Source organism: Mauremys reevesii, linkage group 7 (assembly GCF_016161935.1).
Source record: "Mauremys reevesii isolate NIE-2019 linkage group 7, ASM1616193v1, whole genome shotgun sequence".
Taxonomy (NCBI): domain Eukaryota; kingdom Metazoa; phylum Chordata; order Testudines; family Geoemydidae; genus Mauremys; species Mauremys reevesii.
This window is the reverse complement of record NC_052629.1, coordinates 8,473,041-8,497,774: the sequence shown is the minus strand read 5'-3', so window position 1 is coordinate 8,497,774 and position 24,734 is coordinate 8,473,041. Positions and strand designations below refer to the sequence as shown.

General features: G+C 47.1%; 1 protein-coding gene across 4 annotated transcripts in view; it reads left to right on the top strand.

The window, feature by feature from the left end:
* Nucleotides 1–24,292, top strand: part of XPNPEP1 (X-prolyl aminopeptidase 1) — a 44,061-nt gene extending 19,769 nt beyond the window's left edge. For 3 of the 4 annotated variants that reach the window (XM_039481974.1, XM_039481975.1, XM_039481977.1), the window contains 12 exons: nt 601–811; nt 6,357–6,446; nt 10,419–10,469; nt 11,912–11,970; nt 12,853–12,930; nt 13,875–13,946; nt 16,525–16,585; nt 18,792–18,861; nt 20,579–20,752; nt 21,699–21,775; nt 22,663–22,761; nt 23,686–24,292. In XM_039481974.1, the coding sequence (XP_039337908.1) occupies nt 601–811; nt 6,357–6,446; nt 10,419–10,469; nt 11,912–11,970; nt 12,853–12,930; nt 13,875–13,946; nt 16,525–16,585; nt 18,792–18,861; nt 20,579–20,752; nt 21,699–21,775; nt 22,663–22,761; nt 23,686–23,814 (1,171 nt within the window). In that variant the 3' untranslated portion in view covers nt 23,815–24,292. The remainder of the gene's footprint in view (nt 1–600; nt 812–6,356; nt 6,447–10,418; nt 10,470–11,911; nt 11,971–12,852; nt 12,931–13,874; nt 13,947–16,524; nt 16,586–18,791; nt 18,862–20,578; nt 20,753–21,698; nt 21,776–22,662; nt 22,762–23,685) is intronic. The other variant, XM_039481976.1, reaches the window with a different exon arrangement.
* The last annotated feature ends 442 nt before the right edge of the window (nt 24,293–24,734 follow it).

The following is a 24,734-nucleotide window of genomic DNA, read 5'->3' as shown; positions in this document are numbered from 1 at the left end:
TATTTATGACAAAATGGGGATCTGCGGGTCCCCACCCCACCTGCAGTGGGGCAGCTGTGCGGTGGCTAGGAGTTCCAGAGGCCCCACTGTGGGTTGGGTGTTGAAGCTCCAGGGTCCCCCGCCAGCCACGGCTGGGAGCTGTGGGGCCACCCACTGCCCGTAGCAGCTGGGGGATTGCAGGGTACCCCTGCTGCCTGCATCTTTGGGGGTCCCCTGACACCTGTGGGGGATGGAAACTGCAGGGTACCAGAGGCGGCAGGGGACCCCACAGCTCCCAAGAGCCACAGGCTGGAGTCACTGATTCCATGACTTCTGCGACCTCCATGACTAAATTGTAGCCTTGGTGATGACATGCCCCCTCTGTATAACTGAAGATAACTACCTCCCAGGGTGATTGTGAGACCGAATTTCAGTGCAGGGTGCAAAGTGCATGAAGATCTTTGGATAAAATGGTCTGGATCAGTGCACAATATTATTCTTAATAATAGCCCTTCTCTGTTAAATATGATTAGAACAGTGTGATTTCCCGCTCCCCCCCCACTTCCCTCAGGCTGAAGCACAAGTCACACCCACGTGCTCTCTGCTTGTACATTTCTGCAGGCTGTTTATCAGTGGCGACCGCCTGGCAGACCCGTCCACGAGGGAACATCTGCTGCTTGATTCTTCCCTAGAGGCTGAGTTTAAAATCCAGGTGGTGCCGTATGAATCTGTCCTGACGGAGCTGCAGGCCATCTGTGTGGGTCTCTCCCCCAAGGAGAAAGTGTGGCTCAGTGACAAAGCCAGCTATGCCCTGACCGAGGCTATCCCCAAGGTGGGTGTGTCTTTGCAGGGAAAAGGACTCCTCCTTCAAACCCAGTCCTGTGATGAGTGTTTTTATGTAGGGCACCAGCTCTCAGCTTACCATCAGTGCTGGGTGCTGCAGGTCTCGTTCTCTGCTGAAGGGTGGCTTCAGACTATCAGAGGGTTGTTTAATGTGGGGGTGGCTGTCTCCAGGGCAAGCATTCCAGATTGTTAAGCCGATGTACCGTAAGAATTCTCAGATTCAGGGTAAGACAAGAACAGTGTAGGCAGAGGATTGGGGAGATCTGAGTAAACTAGGGTAACTGCCCATGGATCTTGAGAATGTCCCATGCATGGCATAGATTGAATATACCCAATTGTTCAGCTGTAGATAAAACCTGTGGGGTGGGGAGGGCTGTGCTTGGTGGGAGGATCTGAAGATGGCTCCCCTTATTTATTTCAGTGGCTTGTGGTAGAGGGGCAAAAAGCAGATAGTTAGGAGATGCAAGAGCCAAGGTAGACCAGGTTTGTGTCCACTTGGTGAGGAATGTTATGAGGACACAGATTGCATGAAATGGCTGCTTGTCCTTGTGATGGGTTAGCATGACTGCACAGGGACACTGTTGATAATCAGAATTGTTTTGTTTCCTTTGTACTTGATACACCTCAGTATTGTGCATGTAAATGTGTATTCTGGGACTCCTGAAGAAGGCCCTATCCCACACTGCTCACTGTTCTGATACAGAATATAACAGTCCTTTCTAAACAGGAGACACTTATTCAAAGGAAACATACCTAAAATATGCTCTAGGAATTATTTTGGGGAAGTTCTGTGGCCTGTGTTATCCAGGAGGTCAGACTAGATGATCACAATGGTTCCTTCTGGCCTTGGAATCTATGAAGAAAAACTATAACTACAGACAAATCAACAGGCTTCCACACATCTTGAGTTCCAGCTGTCTCCCCCTTGTTTACCAGAGACTACACACTCTCTGGAACTCCATACAGCATAGGGAGACATCTAATGGCTAAATAATACACTGCAAGTAAACATTACACTCAGCACTGTTGCTGAGAGCAAGGACTTTTGAGCAATTTTCAAATATGAATGTGCCACATGGGATGGTGTTAAGAGGACCAGATATATTAATGCAGTCACAATGGTTCTGGCTTTTTGTTCACAGAGGAGAAGTGGTTGCACTCTGCTCCAGTTCAGCTGGGCCTTAGCTGAAGATGTCACAGGTGTCATAACCAACCAGTACAAAGAGTGGGTGTAAAAAGCTCAGGAGAATACAAGAATCAGAGATAGAATGGGACGTGTAAAGCTCTTTTGTAGATGTATCCAGTTGGATTAATTACAGTAAGGGACCTTTAGGGCCTAAACTACTGGGTGAAGATTTAAAGAAGAGTAATTTTCATGATGGTAACAGATACCAATATAGGACATCTAGGACCTGGATCTTCAGAGAGGTGGAGCACCTACATATCCATAGAGCTAGGGCAGCTTTCTCAACTCCACCTTTCGGAGGTGCTTTAAACCTGTCAGAGGGTACTTCAGTCCTCTACAGGCCCACAAAATCCTTGGTCCCCTTTCCTGAGTATGCAAACAAGGGTGCCTATGGGGAGGGCGATTTGCCATGTAGGCTCTTGCCCATCAGTACGAGAAGACACCCTCCGCTCACTGCACGTAGACCACCAAACAGCCACTGATGGCAACAGTGAGGAGCCATCATGGATTTGTGCTAGTGACCAAGAATGGAAAAATCTCCCTTGCCGCCCCGTCCCAGCCTTTGTGTTCCTTTAAAACGACTGTGCTCATGCTCTCCCTTATTAAGGCTGTCACGTGGACAGGCTGTGGCCCTGTCCACGTCAGATTAAGAGGCATTGGAATAATCAGCTGGGTGGAAGGGCCCCTTGTGGAGGGCCTGGGTGAAACCTTGGGTGGGATTTTCGGAAGTGCTCAGTGCTGGCCTATCTCTGCTCCCGTTGAAATCAATCGTTTCCCAGCACTTCAGAACAGGCTTGGGACATAGCAGCAGAGTGGTCAGGGAAGCTGTCACTGTTGTGTGGCTAGAGAGATGCTCAGAATCACTGCAGTGGGCATCGTTCACCAACATCATCACTTGATTTTAAAAAAGAATCGCGTAGTCGTCTAGGTCCCAGCCATCCCCTTCCTGTAACTAATCCCACGGGATAATCTACAAGGCGGCTCTACATTGACCTCTGTGTTGCTGAGCCGTTGTGCTCAACAACCACCATTCTGGGTGGGTGTCATTTTTAATTCTTGTCCTGCAGCCACTCTCTGCTGTGGGTCGTTCCCAGTGACTCTAAAGGGACTACACCATGTAGTGAGCATTTGCATGGTAGGGCTTAAAGTTGCAGTTTGGCTGAGACACCAGGGTTGATGGCTCTTTTCCTGCAAAAAGTGCCGTGGGATTTTTAAGAACAGCCTAGGTTGTCTTCTGAAAGAAACCTCTCCAGCTGTAAAGGCTGTTTATATATCTGCCTCTTGTCTATTTAGTTATATAGACAAGCTAATATCTGCCCTGCTCAATGTGTCAGTTACCGCGGCCAAGAGAACAGGTATTGTGTATTATTGTTTCTCTGACAATGACATCTGATTATGTATGTTGGCTGCATCTCTGCTCTTTGTGTGTTAGTACAGATGGGGAGATTCTAAAGCTTTATCATTTACACAGCAACAAATCGCTTCGATATAGGAAAGAGCTCTTTGTATCTTTCTGCCAACTCTTATGAAACATGTGTGCTTTGCCTGATACAAAAACAAATCATCGGGATGTAGAACATGTGTAACCCAGATAAATCTCTCTGCCTCTTTCCTTAGTCAAACCTGGCCTCCCGACAGCATCAGATACATTGCTCTGTGCCTATTGCTGCTGCCATGAAAAACTGCTGCGAAGTACTAAAACTCACTCCAACACTTCTTAGAATATTTGGGTTCATTAATTTTGGGCATTAGAAGCAAGGGGTCAGTTCTTCATCTGGTGCAAACCAGTGTAGCTCTGTTGACTTCGGTGAAAATATCTTCTGCCAAATAGTGGAGCAGAACCTCAGCTTGGATAAATTGAAATAGCCCAGTTGAAATCTGTAGCAGGGGGCCATCCCAGAGCACCTCTCTCCCCATGGCCTGGCATGGCCCTGCAGGCAGCTTGCCTTCAGTTTCCCCCTTTAGTTCTTTGCAATGATTGAGACTCAGACCAGAGGACGCAGGCCTTTTTGTGGAGCCTTCGGTCCTTCTCTTCCAAATACAGAGACGTTAACCCTTTTAGTCCCATCCCTCTTCTCCTTTGATCAGGAGTCCCTCAGCCGTCCTGCTGGGGTCTGGCTGATTGTTCAGGCAGGCTTCTCCTCCTGGGCTGAGCCGTCCCCCAGCGTCCCTTCTCAAGGCTGTGCTCATTTCAGTCAGCTGCAGCCTTAAACCAGGCTGGGAGCAGTCAGTGGGCAGCACTCATTCCCATGCCCGTGTCTCCCCTATTATCCTTCCCAGGGCTTGTCCTGGTTGGCTGGGAGAGAGGGGACCCTTGCCCCACCTTGCACTACAAGGGTCCTGGTCTTTTAAAGAAACAGTACCCTGGGTTTCCCCCTAGCATTAGCTGTTCCCCTAGAACAAACCACCTCTCTCCCAGTACCTGCCTCTGCCCTTCCATAGGCCTTTGTCCACTCCAAAATCCCAGGAACCTTAGAGGGACATGCCTTGGAACAGGGGTTGGTTGAACCCTAATTTGTACTATACTTAAAGGGGACAGCCCCCCTGTTGCCACGGCAGTGCAGTTATGGTAGTTTATACAGCTGAGGATCTGGCCCGTAATACGTAATTTAGGATGATGATTATTGATTAACTTACATATCTTAGTGCCTAGAGGCCTCAGCTGAGATCAGGGCCCCGTTGTGGGAGGCACAGTGCAAACATATAGTGCCTCTGCCCTGAAGAGCATACAGACAAGACAGGCAAAGGGTGGGAAGGGGAAAAAGAGTTAAGTGACTTGCTCAAGGTCAGTCTTCAGGTGCCTGGCAGAACTGGCCATAGGAACCAGAGTCCCGAGTCCCAGTCCTGTGCGACTTATATCAGCTGAATGTCCAAGCAAGGGTACTGTTAAAGCTCACCGACGCACTGTAGATTTACCTCGCTCCTCTGTCAAAGCCACATATTGCTGGTGCAGGCAGGAGTCCAACATCGTATATAACACAGACCTTGCAACCCTGTATAGATTTGCTCGCAAAGGTGCATAAATATACTTTTATCGGAAGATAAATATACCCCGACGACATATCTAAAAATGTCAACCGATGTACTGCATAGATTGGAGACTATCCTGACTGATAAATGTAATTTCATAGGAGCATTCGGCACTTTATTTCTTCAGAATGTAGCAGTTGTTCTCCCGCTCCTGTAAAATGTTTGGAAATGGTAAATCATCTAGTGGTCAGAGCAGAGGACTGGGAGTCAGGAGACCTGGGTTTTATTCTTAGCTCTGCCACTGACTTGCTGGGAGACTTCAGGCCAGTCATTTCTGACAGAATTTTTTAAAGGCTCCATTAATCCCAGGTGCCCATCTAGACTCTGATTTTCTACTATGTCCAAGCATAGATCAGACGCAGTGGAGACTGGCAGTGGGAGGGAACTGGTTGTGGATCCCTGATTCAGAGTCATCCGGCCCTGGCACAAGTGAGATCTGCAGAGGGGCAGTCTTTACTTGGCATTGGTGTAAAGTCCCTTGGGGACGTTGTGCCAGTGGGAGGATTGATCAAAATAGAGCTCTCCTCTGCCACACCTTCTCTGGGGTTGCCAACCCTCCAGGATTGTTCTAGCGTCTGCAGGAATCAAAGATTAATCTTTAATTAAAAATGATGTCATGTGATGAAACCTCCAGGAATACGTCCAGCCAAAATTGGCAACCCTAACCCCCTCCGTCTTCTAGGCTCCCTCACCATGCCTCCTCCTTTCCCCTTCTCTGAGGATGGGTGGCAGCTGGGCTAGGAGGTGATGGAGTCATCTCCATCAGTTCTATGCCAGCGGAAAGTTCTGCCCAACGGGAGATTCTCCACTGGCCACCTCTGTCTGCTTTAAGGCCACTTTATGGCACAAGACTGGAGAGTCGAACTGTTAGGGCCTGATTTTTGGAATGCAACTCACCACAGATTTCCGTTAGAGCAGCCAGTGCTCAGCCCTCTGAAAATTAGGTCCTATGTGTCTCAACAGGCGCACCCAAGATTACAGGCGATCGTTGAAAATTTGGGCCTAAGCCTCTTTGTGCTTTAGTTTTCCCATGTGGAGCTCAAAGCTAACAGTTCTGACATACTGCATGTGGCTGTCATGGCTTTTAGTTATTTCTTTAAGTTATAATGAAGGCGGTAAACTCCTCAGAACAGGGACCATCCCTCGCCGTGTTCTGGCCAGCGTTTAGCTAACCAGCAGCCATCGGCACAGAACAAGACCGTTCTTTGAAGGCTATTGTAGAAGTACAAACTGCAGTGATGCAAAAGTCCAAGATATTCAACATGCAAGATCGTGCAGTTTGAATAATCAGGATGTAATCCCTGCCTTTGTGCTCTAGGCTCACCGCTACCTCACCCCGTATACCCCCATATGCATTGCGAAAGCCGTGAAGAACGCAGCCGAAACAGAAGGCATGAGAAGAGCACACGTAAGTGAAGCACTGAGTGCATTTCAGATCATCTCCCAGAGCCGGGGATTATGTTTCCCTTTCAGGGTTGGGGGAGTGTTTCAGTTGGACTCGTGTCGGATTAAGAAGCAAATAATACTTTGGATGTTTTCTTTCCTAACCTTCTGCCATACACCCGCTGCTTCTTCTGCCTAACTATTTGGTGCTCCCTTTAAAGCTTTCTGAATCTGAATCCTTCTTGTGCTCTCAGACATTGCTTGGGACACAAACAAGACTCTTTGCTGCAATGGCAGCCTTGGTGCATTTCTACACCCTAACTTTTTACAAGGACTGGGCATTGGCTGATCGCCCAACCCCTAGCCCGGAAGAGCAGTGCACTGCTTTTTGTCTGGTCCCTTCCCTTTGTCCTGGGGGACCCTACCAGGTATTGAAATCCCCACCGGCAGAGCTCTCAGGGTCGTTGGAACACACAAGCCTTCCCGCTACGTTTAAAGCCCCAGTGACGGCTTTAAAGGTATGAACAACATGTATAGCAGTGCTAGTCACCATACGTGTTTTCAGTGGGGACTATACAGCATTCAAGACCCATATTTAGCAGGTGAGCCCTGCAAAGCATGGATTGTCCCTTTGCTGTGTCTGTACAATGCCCAGTGCAATGAGGCTTTGATCTGTACTGGGCTCTTAAAGCATTACTGCTGTACAACCATGAACTACTAATATCATAGAATCATAGAATATCAGGGTTGGAAGGGACCTCAGGAGGTCATCTAGTCCAACCCCCTGCTCAAAGCAGGACCAATCCCCAGACAGATTTTTGCCCCAGATCCCTAAATGGCCCCCTCAAGGATTGAACTCACAACCCTGGGTTTAGCAGGCTAACGTTATCGTGGGGTAGAAACAAGGAACCAAAAGTATACTCTCTAAACCATAGTGCTGAATACTCTGGCTCAGACCATTACAAGGGGCTAATCATTTTGGATGCCTCCATTTTTGGGTGGCCAAGTTGACGCACCTGAAACGGGGCTGATTGTCTGAAAGTGCCGAGTTTCCCGCCTTCGCAAAAACGAGGCCCCCTTTAAGGTGTCTCATGCTGGGCCCTTAAAATCGCTGGAGCTGCTTTGGAAAATCATGGGCTCTTGTTTCTCCAGTTTGCCTTCTCATCTATAACCGTCAGGCACTGGGCATCAATCTACTTTATTTTATGCCGCTTTGGGCTCCGGAACCCCCAGGCTGTAATGCCATCCAGGATGGACGTGGAGCATCCATGCCCGTTTTATTAGTCTTAGTTCCAGCAGTGTCCACAATGTGCTAGGCGCTCTCCAGACGTAGCTATGCTTGCTGTACGCACTGCCAGGCAGTCCCATGGGCCTTCATGTCTATTTCACATTTGCAAACAGGGGATAGTATTCCAATGAAACTCTTCCTGGGTTCAGTCTCTCAAGGTGCTAATATCTTCCTGAGAGGCGTGGAACCCTCATCTCCCAGCTCAGAAGGGGTGCTCAGCACCTGACAGGAGCAGGCCATGTAAGCAGGTGGAACCTGCTAACATAGAGTGGCTCTCGATCCCCCTCAAGTGGCTAATCCATCTATGGAGGTTTATGAATCCGCTACTGCATTTGAGCTACAGTATGTGACTCCTTTTGCTCAGGCAACAGAGGACCATTTTAGGTCCAGAGGTCCTCTGTTAAATCCTTGCTACTGATAACCCATCCAGGGTGGTTGCAAAGGTACTTGAAATGCAGTCACTTGAATGGGAAGAGCAGGAGTGGGGTGACATATACCTAGGGTGACCATATAGCAACTGTGAACAAACAGGACAGGAGGTGGGGAGTAATAGGTGCCTGTATAAGAAAAAGTCCCCAAAAATGGGACTATCCCTTTAAAAACGGGACATCTGGTCACCCTACATATACCCGAATATCAAAACAGAACAATAAAGAAGCAGCTACAGCAGGGGCACGAGACTAAGAAAATCTGTGTTCTAGTCACATTGTTGCTGCTGACTCCTCTTGCTAGTCTTGGATGTATCACTTCATCTAGCTGTGCCTCAGTTTACCTATCAGCTAATGGGGATAAATATACTCAGGCCCATACTTCACAGCACGCATGTTGCAAAGCATAGGTAGTGTTTGCCAAAGGCTTCACAAATCCTTGGCAATGAGACCCTACCCACCTGCAAAGCTTTATTAATATTTATTTTACTGATCTGGCACATTTAATCAAAGAATGTAATAGAAAAATGTGAATTATAATTGTGAATTGTTTGAGAACCACTTTGCTAGATGCCCAAAAAGCCACAATTGAGGAAGAAGGTTGTATTGGTTAAAAAATTGACCTGGTTTAGAGAGGAGATGAAGGCAGGTATACAAAAAAAATAATATGTAACAAATGGAAGAAAGGGGAAGTTGATAGTAATGATTATAAATCAGAAGCTAGGAATTGTAGAAAATTGATAAGGGAAACAAAGGGATACAATAGAGACATCAATAGCCAACAGAGTTAAGACAATAATAATGAGTTTAATTACATTAGAAACAAAAATAATCCTATCAATTGTATTGGTCCAATACTGGAGGAAATGGTAGAATTATTAATAATAATGCAGAAAAGTCAGATGTGTTCAATAAGTATTTCTGTTCTATATTTAAGAAATGTTCTATAGTAACTTATCTTTTTTTAATGAGATTACAATTTTGGTTGATAAAAATAATAGAGTAGATATAATGTACTTAGGCACTTGTAAGGCATTTAACTTGGAACCACATGATATTTTGATTAAAAAACTAGAATAATATACCATTAATATGGCACTTATTAAAAGGATTAAAAGCTGGCTAACTGATAAGTCTCAAAATGTGATTGTCAATGGGAGACCATTGACAAAGGGGTGTGTTTCTAGTGGGGTCCTGTAGGGATCAGTTCTTGGCTCTCTGCCATTTAATTTTTTTTTTAATGACTTGGAAGAAAACATAAAATCATCACTGATAAAATTTGCAGATGACCCAAAAATTGGGGGCATGGTAAATAATGAAGAGGACAGGTCACTGATACAGAGTGATCTGTATCACTTGGGAAACTGGACACAAGCAAACAGTATGCACTGTAATATGGCTGAATGGAAATGTATACATCTAGGATCAAAGAATGTAAGCCGTATTTACAGGACGGGGAACTCTATCCTAGGAACAAATGACTCTGACAAAGATTTGGAGGTTATGGTGAGACATCAGCTGAACATAAGCACCCAATGCAACACTGTGGCCAAAAAGGGTAATGTGATCCTGGGATACATAAACAGGGGAATCTCGATTGGGTGTAGAGAGGTTATTTTCCCCTCTGCATTTGGCATTGGTGTGACCGCTGCTGTAATACTGTATCCACAGTTCAAGAAGGATGTTGAGAAATTGGAGAGGGTTCAGAGAAGAGCCATGAGACTGATTAGGGGATTAGAAAATATGCTTTATTGCAATAGACTCAAGAAGCTCTGTCTGTTTAGCTTAACAACAACATAATGGCTCTTCAGTCTGACAGAGGAAGGTATAACATGATCCAATGGCTTTAAAATTCAGACTGGAAATAAGGTGTATATTTTTAACAGTGAGAGTAATTAACCATTGGAACAATTTACCAAGGATCATGGTGGATTCTCCATTGCTGACAATATTCAATCAAGATTGGATGGTTTTCTAAAAGATCTGCTCTAGGAATAATTTTTGGGGAAGTTTTATGGCCTGTGTTATACAGGAGGTCAGACTAGATGATCACAGTGGTCTCTTCTGGACTCGGAATCTATGTCTGAATTTCTGGTGTTTGCATTAATTAGGGAAGTTAGAGGCTAGACAGACTGTCTAGAGATCACTTACCTCATCTCCCTGTCAGTGTACCCAGTGTTAATATCTAATTGTCTTTGCATAAAAAAGACTGTTTCCATTGCAGCTTTATAAATCTTATGTGCACTCAATTACTTTTTCTTTTTTACCCATTTTAATATAGATTAAAGATGCTGTCGCTCTGTGTGAGCTCTTTAATTGGCTAGAGAAAGAGGTATAGTATTGATTTCTCATGTTTTAATGTAGGGATTTTATTACATAATAACATTTTGCATTAGTATAAGCTTTTCAATACTATGAATGTTCTTTTGAGTAGTTCTGCTAGGAGAGGAAGAAAAAGCGCCTGTTTTTCTCTGATTTTCAGGCTGTGGATTTGATTCTGGTTTCCATCAAAGGTGGGATGAGCTTTTTGATTCGTGCTCACATTTATTAAATGCGATCAAAAGGCAGATTAGGCAAACTCGCCTAAGTGGGTGAGGTCTAATAGCGGAGATACTGTCTGCCTGCTGACCTGGTGTAGTAGATCGTAGAATAGTTACAATGCAGTGTTACAGGGACAGTCTCAAAATAATCTGTATTGCCCAGTGGCTAGGGCAGTTTAGGTGTCTAAGTCCCACGGACTTAACCTGTTTCCGTGCTTTTGTGAATCCCACTAGGTGTCTCTCTGCAACTGTAGATGCCTAAGGACCTTTGTAAACCTGGCCCTAGGTCATGTGAGTGGTCTCCTGCTCTGCCATTCGCCCACTGTGTGACCTTTGGCAAATCACTGCATCAGTGTCTCCATTTCCCCCGCACCAAAATGGTTAAAATAAAAGTGACCATATATTTTGTGAAGTGCTTTGAGATCTGTGGCGAAAGGCACTATCTGAGCATGGCCAGCTTTTATATATAAGTATTGTATGTTTTTATAATATTTCCATAAGTGTATTATTAGCATCTTAGATGCAAATAAGTATTAGTGCTAAAAACCACAGATTATGGAAAGCACTGGTTAAATCTAGTTTGATTTTCACCATTATTTGTTCTGAATTTGTACATTTCAGTGTAGTGTCCAATCCCAGAAACAGCTGCTGCCATGTGTGACATTATTCCTATGCATAGTCTCATTGAAGTCAAGACATGCTGTAGTAGCTATTTGCAAACTGGGGCCTAAAACTCTCTGATTCTGCACTGGTCAGTTTCACTTCCTGGCTCTGGCACTCTTAGCGCAATGCTGCTGAGTTTGGGTTTTTATCACTGCAGGGGGGCAGTGAAATAAAACACCAAAATGTGAATGTCCCTGTAAGATTAGGTTGTGTAAAGGCTAAAGATAGAGCCTCTTTCATAGTTTCCTGGTTTCCTTTCCTAGTTGGCTTCCGAGGCGCCGACTTCCCCAGTGCCTGGGAGGTGCTTGATCCCTGCTCTGCCCCTTCCCCCTCCTGCCCCCAGTGCCTCCTGCATGCCACTGAACAGCTGATCGTGGCAGGCAAGAAGCGCTGGGAGGGATGGGGATGAGCTGATTGATGTGGCTGCTGGCAAGCAGGAGGAGCTGATCTGCAGGGCTTCGATGGGTGCTGAGCACCCACTTTTTTTTCTGTAGGTGCTCCAGCCCCAGGACACCCACAGAGTCGGGGCCTATGGTTGGCCTGATAACTTAGCCCAGATCTTGTCCATTAGGTTCCAAAGGGATCTGTTACTGAAATATCAGCTGCGGACAAAGCAGAGGAGTTTCGCAGGTAAAAAAACAAAAACAAAACCTCAATCAGGATGTTTTCTGGGTGGCTTGTTGATTCTTATTCTGTGTTAATTTATCCTTTCCCTGATGCATGTTATCGGAGGACAAGTCGCTTTCCTAGGGTTTTATTTGGGCACTAGAAAAAGAGGGTTTGTAGCTGCTGGGTTAGCATCTCTTGGGAGGAGCAACTCCTGCCTTGCTGGATCCCATTCGCCACCTTTCCCTGCCTTCCTCTGCTGCTGGTTACTGGCTTCTCCCTTAGGCGGGCCGGGTCATGACATTTGCATGGGGAGGCAGGAGGCTCTTGTGAACTTGCAAGATGGAGATGATAATACTTCCCCAATTCACAGAGGAGTCGTGAAGGGAAATTCATTAGGGCTGGATTCTCCAGGCTCCTAAGGCCAAGTTGTGCCTCATAAGCAACATGCACATAGTGGAGAATCGGGGCCATTAATGTCTGCCAGGTGCTTGGATACTGCAGGGATGGTGCTATAAAAATGTCTGAAAATAAATAATGAGTAAGAAGCAGGCGTGGTGTCTGAAGGCCGAGATTTGGAGCTGGGGAGGATGTTGGCTCCCTAGGAGGTGCGGAGGCCAGGCGATTTGGGAGAAGGCAGGACTCCAGCTAGATGGGAGGCTAGGGGCTGAACTTACTTGACTCCTGTCTCACAGTAGAGCCACCTCAAAGCTTGTCCTGATGGCTGCGGGACTGACGTGATCTTTCTATGGAGGGAAGGGTTTGGGGTGAGGTGAAATGGAGCAGAGGAGGAGGCTGGCTGGCTAGCTAGAGACTGTTTTATTAACTGAGCTGTGCTGTGGACACCCACCTGCTCTGGTGCGTGTCTCTCACTCACATGTGCGTGTTCACTGTGTTTCCTTTCAGCCAACAGAACGGTTTTGTCGACTTGAGCTTTGCTACAATTTCGAGCACGGGTCCGAACGGCGCCATCATTCACTACAAGTAAGAGAAGCGCAGCCCCTGTGCCCTTCAGCAAACGCACTTCCAATAGCCTGCATTGCTTCCCCACGGAGCTACAGCCGAGGACAGAAGAGTGAGATTATTTGGTTCAGACAAGGAAAAATATATCCCTGTCGCTCACCTTTTTTGCTTTATATTGGCCCAGCTTCCTTCCCCAGGAGATACGGATCCCAGCGCACCACTTGGGATGCTGGTGCTTTGATGCCAACGTGGTGCCAGGACTTCATGGCCAGCAGAGGACCATCCCAGGTGGTGGCTGGCTCAGCCTATCCAGCTGGCTCCACTCCAGTGTTTGAGTTGGAATTGGAGGTGGAGGCCATAGATAATGTAACCCATGGAATGGATCAGTCATCATGGCTGTGCTGGGGCAATGAAGAGGTTTTCTGCTTCCACCATAGCATCTGCCAAACCTTGGTCTGCAGAGTTTTTTCTGAGGGGAGGGTGGGTTGGCCAATCCTGGCTGCCTCCTCCTGGTGGATGATTTGGATTCCTTGTGTTGTGAGGAAATTGTGAGTTATTTTGCAGAGCAGGATGGCTCCTGACGACAGACAGGGAAGAAGGGGTGTGTGTGCGTGTGCGTGTGGGGTTCATTCTGACTGCTCAGGAGTGCACGGAGATGGGTTACCTGCAGTGTCTAGGAACTTGCTCCTTCTGAAGAGGGGAAGGAGTGGGGGAGGCCGGGGAACTGTGCTGAAATGGGGCCGGGGGCCCATGTTGAAGAATGGGCAGAGAGGAGCATGTGCCATTCACTCAGTGGAATACACTCATCCACATCCCACAGCTCAGACGCTGTGCAAATTCCAGCATTCAGAGAAGAAGTTGGAGCCGACCGATCTGAACTTGCCCCTGACATTGTCGTTCAACAGCCGCCTTGGGCCGGAAATGTTGAAATGACGGAACAAACAATTTTTCATTTAATTCAATAGGCCGGTTCCTGAGACCAACAGGGCTTTGTCTGGGAATGAGATCTACCTCCTGGATTCTGGCGCTCAGTACAAGTAAGTGGAGGAGGGTCGCTGTAACTCTTGTTTCAAGTTAGAATCAAGAAACGTTTAGTGCGCAATCTGCAGGGCGGGAATCTCCATTGCTTTGGTGAAGGTTGCAAAGGGCTAGATTTGGTGCTGACTAAACAACTTGATGAGCTGTTATTTTTAAAGAACAGCTGCAATGCAGGTCTTGTCTCTGTGTCCCGAGTGTGGTGGGAAATTGCACCATAATGTTTAAAAAGAAAGTAGTTTCTAGGCCACCACGGTGACTCTAGCTGGGGTCACTGGGCTGTGAAAGGAATAGGTGGCCTTGCTGGCATTCGTAAAGGGGCAAAGGATTCAATGGGCCATTATCGTTATTAGGGCTCGCTGGTATGACGTTCACAGAACTGCGTTCAGGTCGCTGCCTCCTGGGCACTGCCTCTCGGCAGAGCGCGGTGCTGCTGTCGCTCTGCCTCTGTGTCCCTGATGCTCTGGTGGCTTATGGCTCAGCCCTCTGGCTGGGTCACTGTGAAAGTTCAGCCCTCCTCCCCCTTCTTGGATAGCAGAGTCTAAAGTCACCTTCCCAAAAGGAGTTAGAATCCCAGCTGGGAGCCCCCCTGAGGTTATCCATCCACCTGACCTCTGGGCTCAGCTTTCAGGCCCCTCCCTTCCCCTCAGATGGGGCACCCCTGCCCTGGCCTAGCTTAACAACCATCGGCAAGTCCCTGATGAACCCAAACAGTGCGACGTCTGGCCTGCCTTCTCTCCAGGGAGACTCTGATTGGCTGCAGTCCCACTCAGTTATTGGCTTCAGCTAGACTCCTCTCCCCAGGTGAGATCTGCCCTCTTTCCTAGCCAGCAGCAACCGAGAGAGCTCTCCCCTTTCCAGCCCCTTCCTGCAGTCCAGGTTGGGCTGATTGTGCTTGCCACAGCTTGTTAACCCTCCCCAGCCCATGTGGGATCACAAGAATGGACAAAGAGGGATTCCCTGCCCAGAAGATCTTGCAGTAGAAAGGCAGGGTGCTGCCTGTATAGTCTGGCTGTGCCAGCTCAGGAGCAGACCAGGGAAGGAGATGTGACTCATAGTTACAATTGATCTTTGATTCCCCCATAGGCCCAGCGAGGATGTCATCTGCTAATGCTCTTGGCCCGCAGCAGGTTACTTCTCCCACCAAGCTGTCTCAGCTCTGCTAGCTGGTGCCCTGGGGGCAGAATCAAATCCCTGTCCGTTCCCTACTCACATACCTGGGGGGGGTGGAGTTACAGCCCCGCCGACCTGCCCCTACATTTCAACTAGCAAAGCCGGCATCCCGTGCAGCAGAGTAAGGGCATGTTGGACAAGTAACCCTGCTGCCCACTGTTAAGATGATGCCAACAGAGGGCCGTGTCCAGGACAAGGGCAGTACTATTGTGCATTCACTCTGAAACCTAATGTTTGCCTCTTGATGCCCCATGGAGTCATGGAGACTGAATTCCTGTCTGATCCCTAGAGGTAGCTCAGGTACGAGCCATACTGCTGGGGAGGCTTAGCGCATGCTGTACTTGTTTGATGGATCAAATTGGTGGCCTACGGCTGTTACACCGGGACCTTTCACAAGCACTAACTAAATAGATTAAAGGCCTTTTGTTCAGCAGGGGAGCGAGGTGGACCTGATCTCTCCTTTGAGAGGAATTGTCTCTTTGGCGCTTTGGCTATGGTTAGCAGTCATTTATAAAGGGCTTTGAAAAGGAAGCGCTTGAACATACTTTGATATCATTTTTATGAGTTCTTTTCCTCCCGCGGCAGACTAATTAATGATTCCTTTAGTGTCACAGTGAAAAGCAACCCCTTGAATAAAATATGAGTTAGACATTGCCCCAACACTGTGCTAAATACCATCAGAGATGCTGAGTTTGCCGCTGCTGAGAAGTTAAATCCTGAATGCTTTAGGAGTACGACCTGTGTGGGCCAGGATCAAATGTATGCGTCCGGATTGACATTTCAGAAATAACTAGTGATTTGGGGTTGAATGCCAAACTTGAGATACCTTATGGGGTCTCATTTTCAGAGAGCAGGACTTCAGCGCTTTCTGGAAAATCAGGGTCGTTTGAGGGTCTCAAACTGGGCAGCCCCAATCATTACTCACTTCTAAGTATTTATCCCGTGGTCAAAGGGGATTTAGGTGTCCATTAGCTATCATGTATGCATCTGTTTTTCTTAAAGAATGCAGCTGTGGATTTAGTCTGCTTCAAAACCACCCTTGATACAAATGACGTGTAAGGGTCCCTTCTCAGCACTTCTGAGCAGCATGCTGTGCATGAGCTGTCCACTCTAGAATTAGTTGCATTTTCGTGGCACTCCAGATGTATAATTTGAGAAATGCTCTGGGATGAAAGATGACATTTGAACGTCAGTCAGAACTGTTCCATACAGGGCATCAGTGTGTTCAGGGACTCATAGGTAAGGACCTCTATGATCCTCTAGTGTGACCTCCTGCGTAAATCGGGGTGTTGAACGCTTTGATTCAGTTACTGGAAGTGACTAGCATTTCAGCTTTATTATTGGGGTAAGATGTACTCTCTCCGTTTGAGCTTGCTTTCTGTGACTTCATTTGCTCTTGTTTCAAAGGGATGGCACGACGGATGTGACTCGGACAATGCATTTCGGCACCCCATCGGCTTACGAAAAGGTAATTGGACATCTTGTGTTTGGAGAGCAGGCTCACGGTATTAGAGATATTTAAATGATCGTTACTTTTTAAGGAAAAAATGGTAAAAATGATATGAAAGTAGTAACTGTGGAGTCAAAGTGACTCATTTTGTACCATCCATTTGCTAATAAAATTGATGAGGATTCTTAGATTCCAAGGCCAGAAAGGACCATTGTGATCATTTCATCTGACCTCGTGTATAGGCCATAGGACTCCCTGGAAACAATTCCTGGTTAAAAAGGAAGCTGTCAGGATTCAGAGCGCCAAAATGTAACCTAAGAAAATATAAAGAATAGCACCTTCCCCTCTCAGAATCCACACTTTCCATCTGGAAAACAATCTGGCTTCCCCCCGAAAAGTTCAGTGGCAATGTGCCGAAAGCCCAAACCACCTTGCTGGGTAACTGACCCTACAGAAACAAAGCTCAAATGGTGAGGTGTGGCATCAAGGGCTTGTCTAACAAAGGAGTCGCACTGGTTTCACTTAAATTGATTTAAAAATCAGCTCTCTGCGCGCATGCTGTTACAGCACATCCTCAGCAGAGCACCCCCTGTCAGCACCATGCGGCACACTATCCATGCAGCCTCAGGTTCCCAGCTGGTCTTCCCCTGCTCCGCCCAGCCTCCAACAGAGATTTAGGCCTGGTCTACATGAGAAAATTAGGTCAATTTAACGACACCGCTCAGAGGTGTGAAAAATCCACTCCCCTGAGCGGTGTCGGTAAGCCGACCCAAGTCCCCGTGGAGACGGCTCTAGGTACAAGTCCCTGGCCTTAGCCAGCCCTCTGTCCACATCTGCTCTCTCTCTCTGCCTGTTCCTTCCCCAGCTGAGCCTGGCTCTAAACTCCTCCCTGGAAGCCTGACTCCTGCCCCAGGTGTCTCCATGTGGGCTGACTATGTTTTCTGGAACCCATTAACCCCGTCCTGCCATCCATTGAGGCTTGATTCCCCCATTGCAGAGGCTCTTATATCAGTTTAAAACTGGCGTACGCTGTTATAAGCCAGTTTTAAACCGATATCAGAGAATTCACACTGGGATTTCAGCGATGCCACTAAATCTGTTTAAAATCCCATCGTTAGTTAAAATGAATGCAACTTTGCATTTATACCAGGCCTGTTTGTCTGGGTACTTACAGTAGAGCTCCTGTTTTATGAACTATTCAGGCGTTCATATAATCAAAAAGTTCATAAAATAGAACATCTTAAAATTACAGTGGGCAGGGTGCATAAATTGCCATATGGGTGCAATGCATCACTTCTTGTCTTTCAAACCACTGGAAAGCTATTTCCAACACGCTGAAGGCATAGGACTGTCAGGGGATGTTGACTTGTTCTTTGACATCATTTTCTGTTATGAGATTTTTTTTTTTTTTTGCCTGCTGTTGGGGAAAAATGGTTTATATAACTGGTGGTTCATAAGACTGTTGTCCACCTGGCACTCGGTTTGGAAGGCTTCAGTCCGGTCATTATTAGGGCCCTACCGAATTCATGGTTGTGAAAAATGCATCAGACTGTGAAATCTGATTTATCCTGTGAAATCTGGTCTTTTGCATAGGGTAAAAGCACACAAAAGTACAGGGTATTTCTGAAACTGGGGGTCTTGACCCAAAAGGGGATCACAAGGCTATTGTGGAGGGGGGCCGGTCACAGTATTACCACCCGTACTTTTGTGCTGCTGGTGGTGACGGTGCTGCCTTCAGAGCTGGGCACCGATCCAGCCGCCACGGTTCTCCAGCCCCCCAGCTCTGAGGACAGCGCAGAAGTAAGGTCGGCAATACTGTGACCCCACCACAATAGCCTTGCAACCCTCTTTTTGGGTTGGGACCCTCAGTTTGAGAAACGCTGAGTCTTAAGGACTTTCTATGTTTATATTTTGCCACGTTTTGTTACAACAGCGTGAAATTTAAGATTTAAATATCTGGAACCGTGAAATTCAAGTTTTTTCAAATGCGATGTCCGTGCAATTTACAAAAACGGACCATGAATTTGGTAGGGCCTTAGTCATTATTGATTCTCTTAGTTGGTATCTTTGTTCTCATGCTTTGCTATAGCATCACCTATTTTATGGGTCTTAGCTGAGTCTCTGTAACGCTCTGCTGACCTAGAACATGCAATCCTGTTTTCAAAGCGAAGAGGGAGGTTGCTTTTTATCTTCACATTACTCAGCGGGTGCTTTTCGTTGGCAGGAGTGCTTCACCTACGTCCTGAAGGGTCATATAGCTGTGAGTGCAGCCGTCTTCCCTAATGGAACCAAAGGTTGGTCGCTTGCTTTGTCTCACTTGGTTCTGTAGCTGCAGATTGTTCTGAGCAGATGGGAGCCCGGACGACTGATGTGTTTGGAGAATCATGTGACCATTTACAAGAATATTATGCTTGACAGATACAAATGAAGTTGGCAGACACAGAAGTTTTGTCTTTAGTTGTATCTCCTTGTATAATCTTTACATTGCATCGTATTTATTGATCTAGCTCCTTTAACACTGTTTGGCAATGAAACTCTTGGGCTGGAGTGAAGGGAATTTCTTTCTCTCTCTAGTTCCACAGATGTAATATTTTTATTGCTGAGTTACAGAGGAACAAATCACTGGCCACCTGGAACTTTACAGTTGTCTGGGTACTGTCTAATGTGGCCACAGCCTTAGCAAGCAGAGATCTCAGATTGCCTGCATCAAAGGCAGAGGTGTTCATCTCAAGCTAAAGGAGAATCTCTTTTAGGTGTTAGCAGTATAGGGCCTATGACACACAAATAAGTTATTCTGATTCCATCCAGTAGAGGGCAGTCGCACACACACACAGCAGCCAGTTCCTTGCAGTGTTATTCTGTCCCACATAAGATACTCAACAAAGATGTCTCTTTTTCAGTTGGGCTCAGTTTGCATTTCTGATGCAAATACAGGCCAGATTTTTGCACCTGGATGCTGTCATTGGGCAGTCAAACCCCAGATTCTAGGGAACTATTAGGCGTGTGTGTACCAGGGTGATGGAAGGCCATTTTGTCCTCTTAATCCCATCCCCAATTCTTCTGCCTCCAGTATACCTAGAGCGACCACCTCTGAGGATGAGCATTCTGCAGGGGCATTCAGCCTCTGGATGCTCTACTGAGAGAGCTGGGGGCTGGTGCGGGTTGTTTTTATGAGACAGACTATTCTGAAAGGCCAGGGGATGTCAACCCTGGAATTCTGTAGTTGGGAAGAGACTTGGCTTGCTACCCTTGATGGTGGCCTCACTGCCCTGAGACACTCTCTCCTAGTTCACAGTAAGCCCTTTATATTTACCTGGTGCAGCTTCCCCTAGGCTGGCCGCAAAGATCTTTCACAATGAAATTACCTCAAATGCAAAAAAACCTTGATTGCAAAACTCCTTCCTCCCAGTGTTCTTCTGGAGGCAAGGGGGTGGTTTCTAGCTATCTTCCCCAGCCTGGGAAGGGCACTCCAGGTCACCCCTTTTCCTCCCAGGACTGAAGGTCTATTGGCAGACTGGCAGACATGCCTTTTCTCCTCATAATGAGAACAGGGAGCATTTTGTCCCCTCTCCAGGGTTTTTGTCTTGATTGGTTGGGTGACTGATTGACTGGGAGAGAGAGGAGCCTTACTTCACCCTGCCAGTAAAAGCTCACCTTGGGCTCTTAAATAAATAGTCATCTCTTCTCCCCAAGACTCAGTCTTCCTCCAGGAGCATTTCCTCTCTCCTCACATTGGCCTTTGCTGTCTCACAGGGTCTTTGGGTGGTTGAGACTACTGTATTTGGAATGGACTAGCCTGGACCCAATCCCCCATTCCTCCTTTCCTTAAAGAGCCACTATACCCCATTACAGGTCTCTTTCATAAGTTGTACCAAGCCGGTGACTTGGTTCTCTCTCTCATTTATGCTCCGGTGTCCCGTGGTAAGATCTGCAGGTGCGATCGTCAAAGACTGACTGTGCGCAGCTGGTTGGAGCCCTCTCTAAATGTTTCTCTCTTTCACCGGTTTGCAGGTCACCTTCTGGATTCTTTTGCCCGCTCTGCATTGTGGGACTGTGGTTTGGATTATCTGCATGGCACAGGACACGGAGTTGGGTGTTTCCTTAATGTGCACGAGGGTCCATGTGGCATCAGCTACAAAACCTTTGCAGATGAACCCCTGGAAGCTGGCATGATAGTTTCTGATGGTATTTAGTGCCCTTGACTATATTTTGTAGTCAGATGAGGACCGCTGTGTTAACAGGCTGCTTAGGGAACAAATCTGAAAAGCAATGGGGGTGGAGGGCCGTTTCCTGCCTTTCCATTTGCCAGGTAATTCCTTGTTTAAGATATCTAGAGAGAGACCACATCCGGTTATACCTGGGATCAGGTGTCTTAAGACCCTGTCTTTCTATTGTGATACTACAGGCCTGATTCTGCCCTCACTTCCTGCTGGTGTACACCAATATAACTGTTAAAGTCAATGGAGCTATTGCTGGCAAACCAGTTTGAGAGGCAAACCAGAGCCTCAGACAGATTTTCCCATTCTTCAGGGGAAGGATGGTCTTATGGTGACCACATTAGGAATGGGCAGCAGGACTTGTAGGACCTAATCCGTTGACTGTCTGTATGACCTTGGGGCAGTTGTTTAACCTTTCTATGCCTCAGTTTCCCCAGTGGTAAAATATGAGGAGGATAATACTTAGCTACCCTGCCCGCGGGGGTGAGAGGGTTTGTGAGGCTAAATTCATTCAAGTTTGTTCAGTTGAGATCCTTACGTGGAGGGCACTGTGTAATGGGCACCCCTTAAAACAGAGTGGGATGTTTTGGCCCGTGGTAACTGGATTAGTAGTGTTTGCAGAATTCCGGTGATTCAAACAGACGTGACACACACTTTGTATTCTCTTCTTGAGGTTGGAAGGTGACTCCCTAAACTGGGGCAGTCTGTCTCTCTGAGAGAACTCAGCCTGTCACCTTGCTTGGGCTGTGCATGCAGATTAGACGGAATGGGAAATTTGTTCCCCTCCGTGGGTGCCAGATGTCCAGACTATTTAGCTATGCACATGAACTAAAGCCCCAGGAGGAAATTCACCTGTTGTGATAAGTGGCTGTGCTACACGGCAGGGATTGGCTGATTATTGTCTGTCTCTGCAGAGCCTGGGTATTATGAAGATGAATCTTTTGGGATCCGCATAGAAAATGTGGTACTCGTGATCCCTGCCAAAACCAAGGTGAGTGACTTCTGAGCATGCTCAAGAAGCACCTTATCACTTCTCCGTGAGTTGGTGGTTGTAAAAACACAAATGTCTCATGGATTTTGAATGAAAAGCCTGGAACTGGAAGCAGGTCAATATTGCAGGCAGTTGTACCCGCAGGTCCAGTTTCCCCACGGGGCTGGGTTACTGCACTTGCAAGAGTTTCACTCGGGGAAAACATATGAGGACTTTTCTCTGTAATAAAGGCTGCGTCCTGGTCTCTTGCTGGAAACAGATATAATGAGGACAATGCTGGTGCTGCTGTGATCTGCACCGCTCACTAGAAAAGGTCAGGCAAGATTAAAATCTGCACAGCACTCCCTCTAAATGTCCGTCCTCTGCTCCGGAGAGCCAGGGCTAGAGTCTCTGCATTCCAGCCTCTTTGTGTCACTGTGGGGTTGTAAAGCTAATGGGTCCCCCCCAGCTGGAGATTCCTAGGCATGGCAGAGTCTCCAGCTGGGGTAGAGCCAACATAGTCTGCTTCAACACCAAAACCTGCCTGGTTGGGGGGATTATGCTTTCATTAAACCCAGGTGATTTAAAAAAGGAACATTTAACTGTCTGCTAAATTTCTTAGGGTGAAATGTCACTAGAAATGCCAAAATGAGCAATTCCAGGTAGCTGCCCCTCTACAAGACGATCTCAGTTTTGGGCTTGAGGGGTCTGATCTGAAGCCCAAATGGAGACTTCCATTGACTTCAGTGGGCTTTACGTCAGGCCTTGCCACATGTGGAACGCCAGCTAAACGTTTTCCCTTCTGAACCATGCGTAAGCCACGCCACGCACCGGGGTTGTACAGAACACTCCTATCCCGCTGGAGCAGTTTCCAGTGACTAAGGGTGTCTTTCCTCGTTCCTCTGCAGTACAACTTCAGTAACCGAGGGAGCCTGACTTTCGAGCCACTAACCCTGGTTCCGATCCAGACTAAAATGATCAGTATCCCTTTACTGACACAGAAAGAGGTAAGGGAGGTAGTAGATGGAGGGGAGCAGACTCATTCTAAAGGGCCGAAGGACCCTGGTCTCGTAGGGCTGCCTTCCTTCTGACGGCGATGTGACTTTGGCAGCTCACCTAAACTAATCTCTGCTTGACTCGCCTCTTACTCCCTATGCTACCTGCAGCCCTATCATGGGGGGGAGGGATAGCTCAGTGGTTTGAGCATTGGCCTGCTAAACCCAGGGTTGTGAGTTCAATCCTTGAGGGGGGAACGGGGGTAAAAATCTGGGGATTGGTCCTGCTTTGAGCAGGGGGTTGGACTAGATGACCTTCTGAGGTCCCTTCCAACCCTAATATTCTATTCTATGTTGCTACCACCACTTTGTTTCCTTTGCTTCAGACCTTCTATCATGTTGCCCCCCCCACACCTAGAATAGCCCCCCTCTCTTTTCCAGTACACGCCCTCTCCACTCTTCCTTCCTACCTTCTCCTGACCAGTAGCCCCACCCACATTCCCTCTTCTGCCTGCGTGTTCTGTGCAGTATCTTCATTGGCCTTCGGGCCCAGAATGGTAGCCCATACCTAGGTGTATAGTCCCGTTCAAGGCAGTGTATGTAATGACTGCAGGGCTCTCAGGCCCAAGTATTAAAAAGTGGCCACTGACTTTGTTGGAGACACTCATTTTTAGAGATGCTAAAGTAGCCACGGATCCAACTGAAGGCAAAGGGAGGAGCCTCAGCACCTCTGAGAATCAGGTCCTAGGTGCCTCAGTTTTGACACCCACAATTACAAGCCATTCCTGAATATTCCTGGCCCTTTTGCCTTCTGCTCTAATGTCCGGTCAATTCCCCACCGAGAACTGGCGATGTTGCCCAGGCAAAGTGCAGGCTGAACAGATCATCCCCCGCTTCTTGATTTGTATTAAACGTTGCTCCTGTCCCTTTCTCTAGTGCGACTGGGTGAACGATTACCACCGGAAATGCAGGGAGGTGATCGGGGCAGAACTGAAGAGCCAAGGACGACACGAGGCTCTCCAGTGGCTCATCAGGGAGACGGAGCCCATCACCAAAATGCATTAAGACCAACTTTTTTTTAAAATAATAACTTTTTACATGGTGACAGTTAGAATCATTCAACCTTAAAATCCTCCAATTCCCCGCCCCTTGTTTTGAAAAATGAACGTGGATTGAGGAAGAGCCTTTGATAACCATTTGGAAATAGGGGAGGGAAGGGGGCTTTTTATTTAGCTTTTGTTTTCCTTTGTGGGGGGGACAGGAGCACTCCGTCTGTGAACAATTTTTCTGATAATGAGCAAATCTCAAAAGTGAAGTCTTTTGCTTTTGCACTCCGGGCCTTGCTGAAACAATCATTCGAGGAGACAATAACTGGAGTGTTTTATACATTTTGGTTTATCACTGTGAAAACCCAGTGGTTTTACATTCTTGGGTTCCAGTTGCCAATACACTGCTGACGTTAACTGTTACGCTGATGAGCCTATGTTTCTGATCAGCTAATAAAAGCTTCAGAGCCCTGATTTGCTCTGTTGCCTTCAGTCTCTCTGGTCTCTGTCAGTGGTGTAACTGATTTAATTGGCCTTTAAACTCAGAGCCAAGCCCAGTCCTCACCCGCCATGGGCTTGAAATAAATAGACACGCCTTTCCCTGTACTCGGAGTTGGGGCAGGTGTTAAGAAACATCATAGGAGTACTCTGTGGCAGATCTCTGCACAGCATTGCAGACAAAACCCTAGGGCCATGGCTGAATCGCCTGCCCATAGGCTATAGCACTGGTCTGTCTACTTCCATGGTGCCGATCAATACAGTATATGAGAGTACAGTGTCATGGAATCGTAGCGCTTCCTGTGGTAGGTGTTTAAAGCAAACAGCTAAGGTGGACACAAACCAAACAAAAACAGGAGTACTTGTGGCACCTTAAAGACTAACAAATTTATTTAAAGCATGAGCTTTCGTGAGCTACAGCTCACTTCTTCTGTAGCTCAC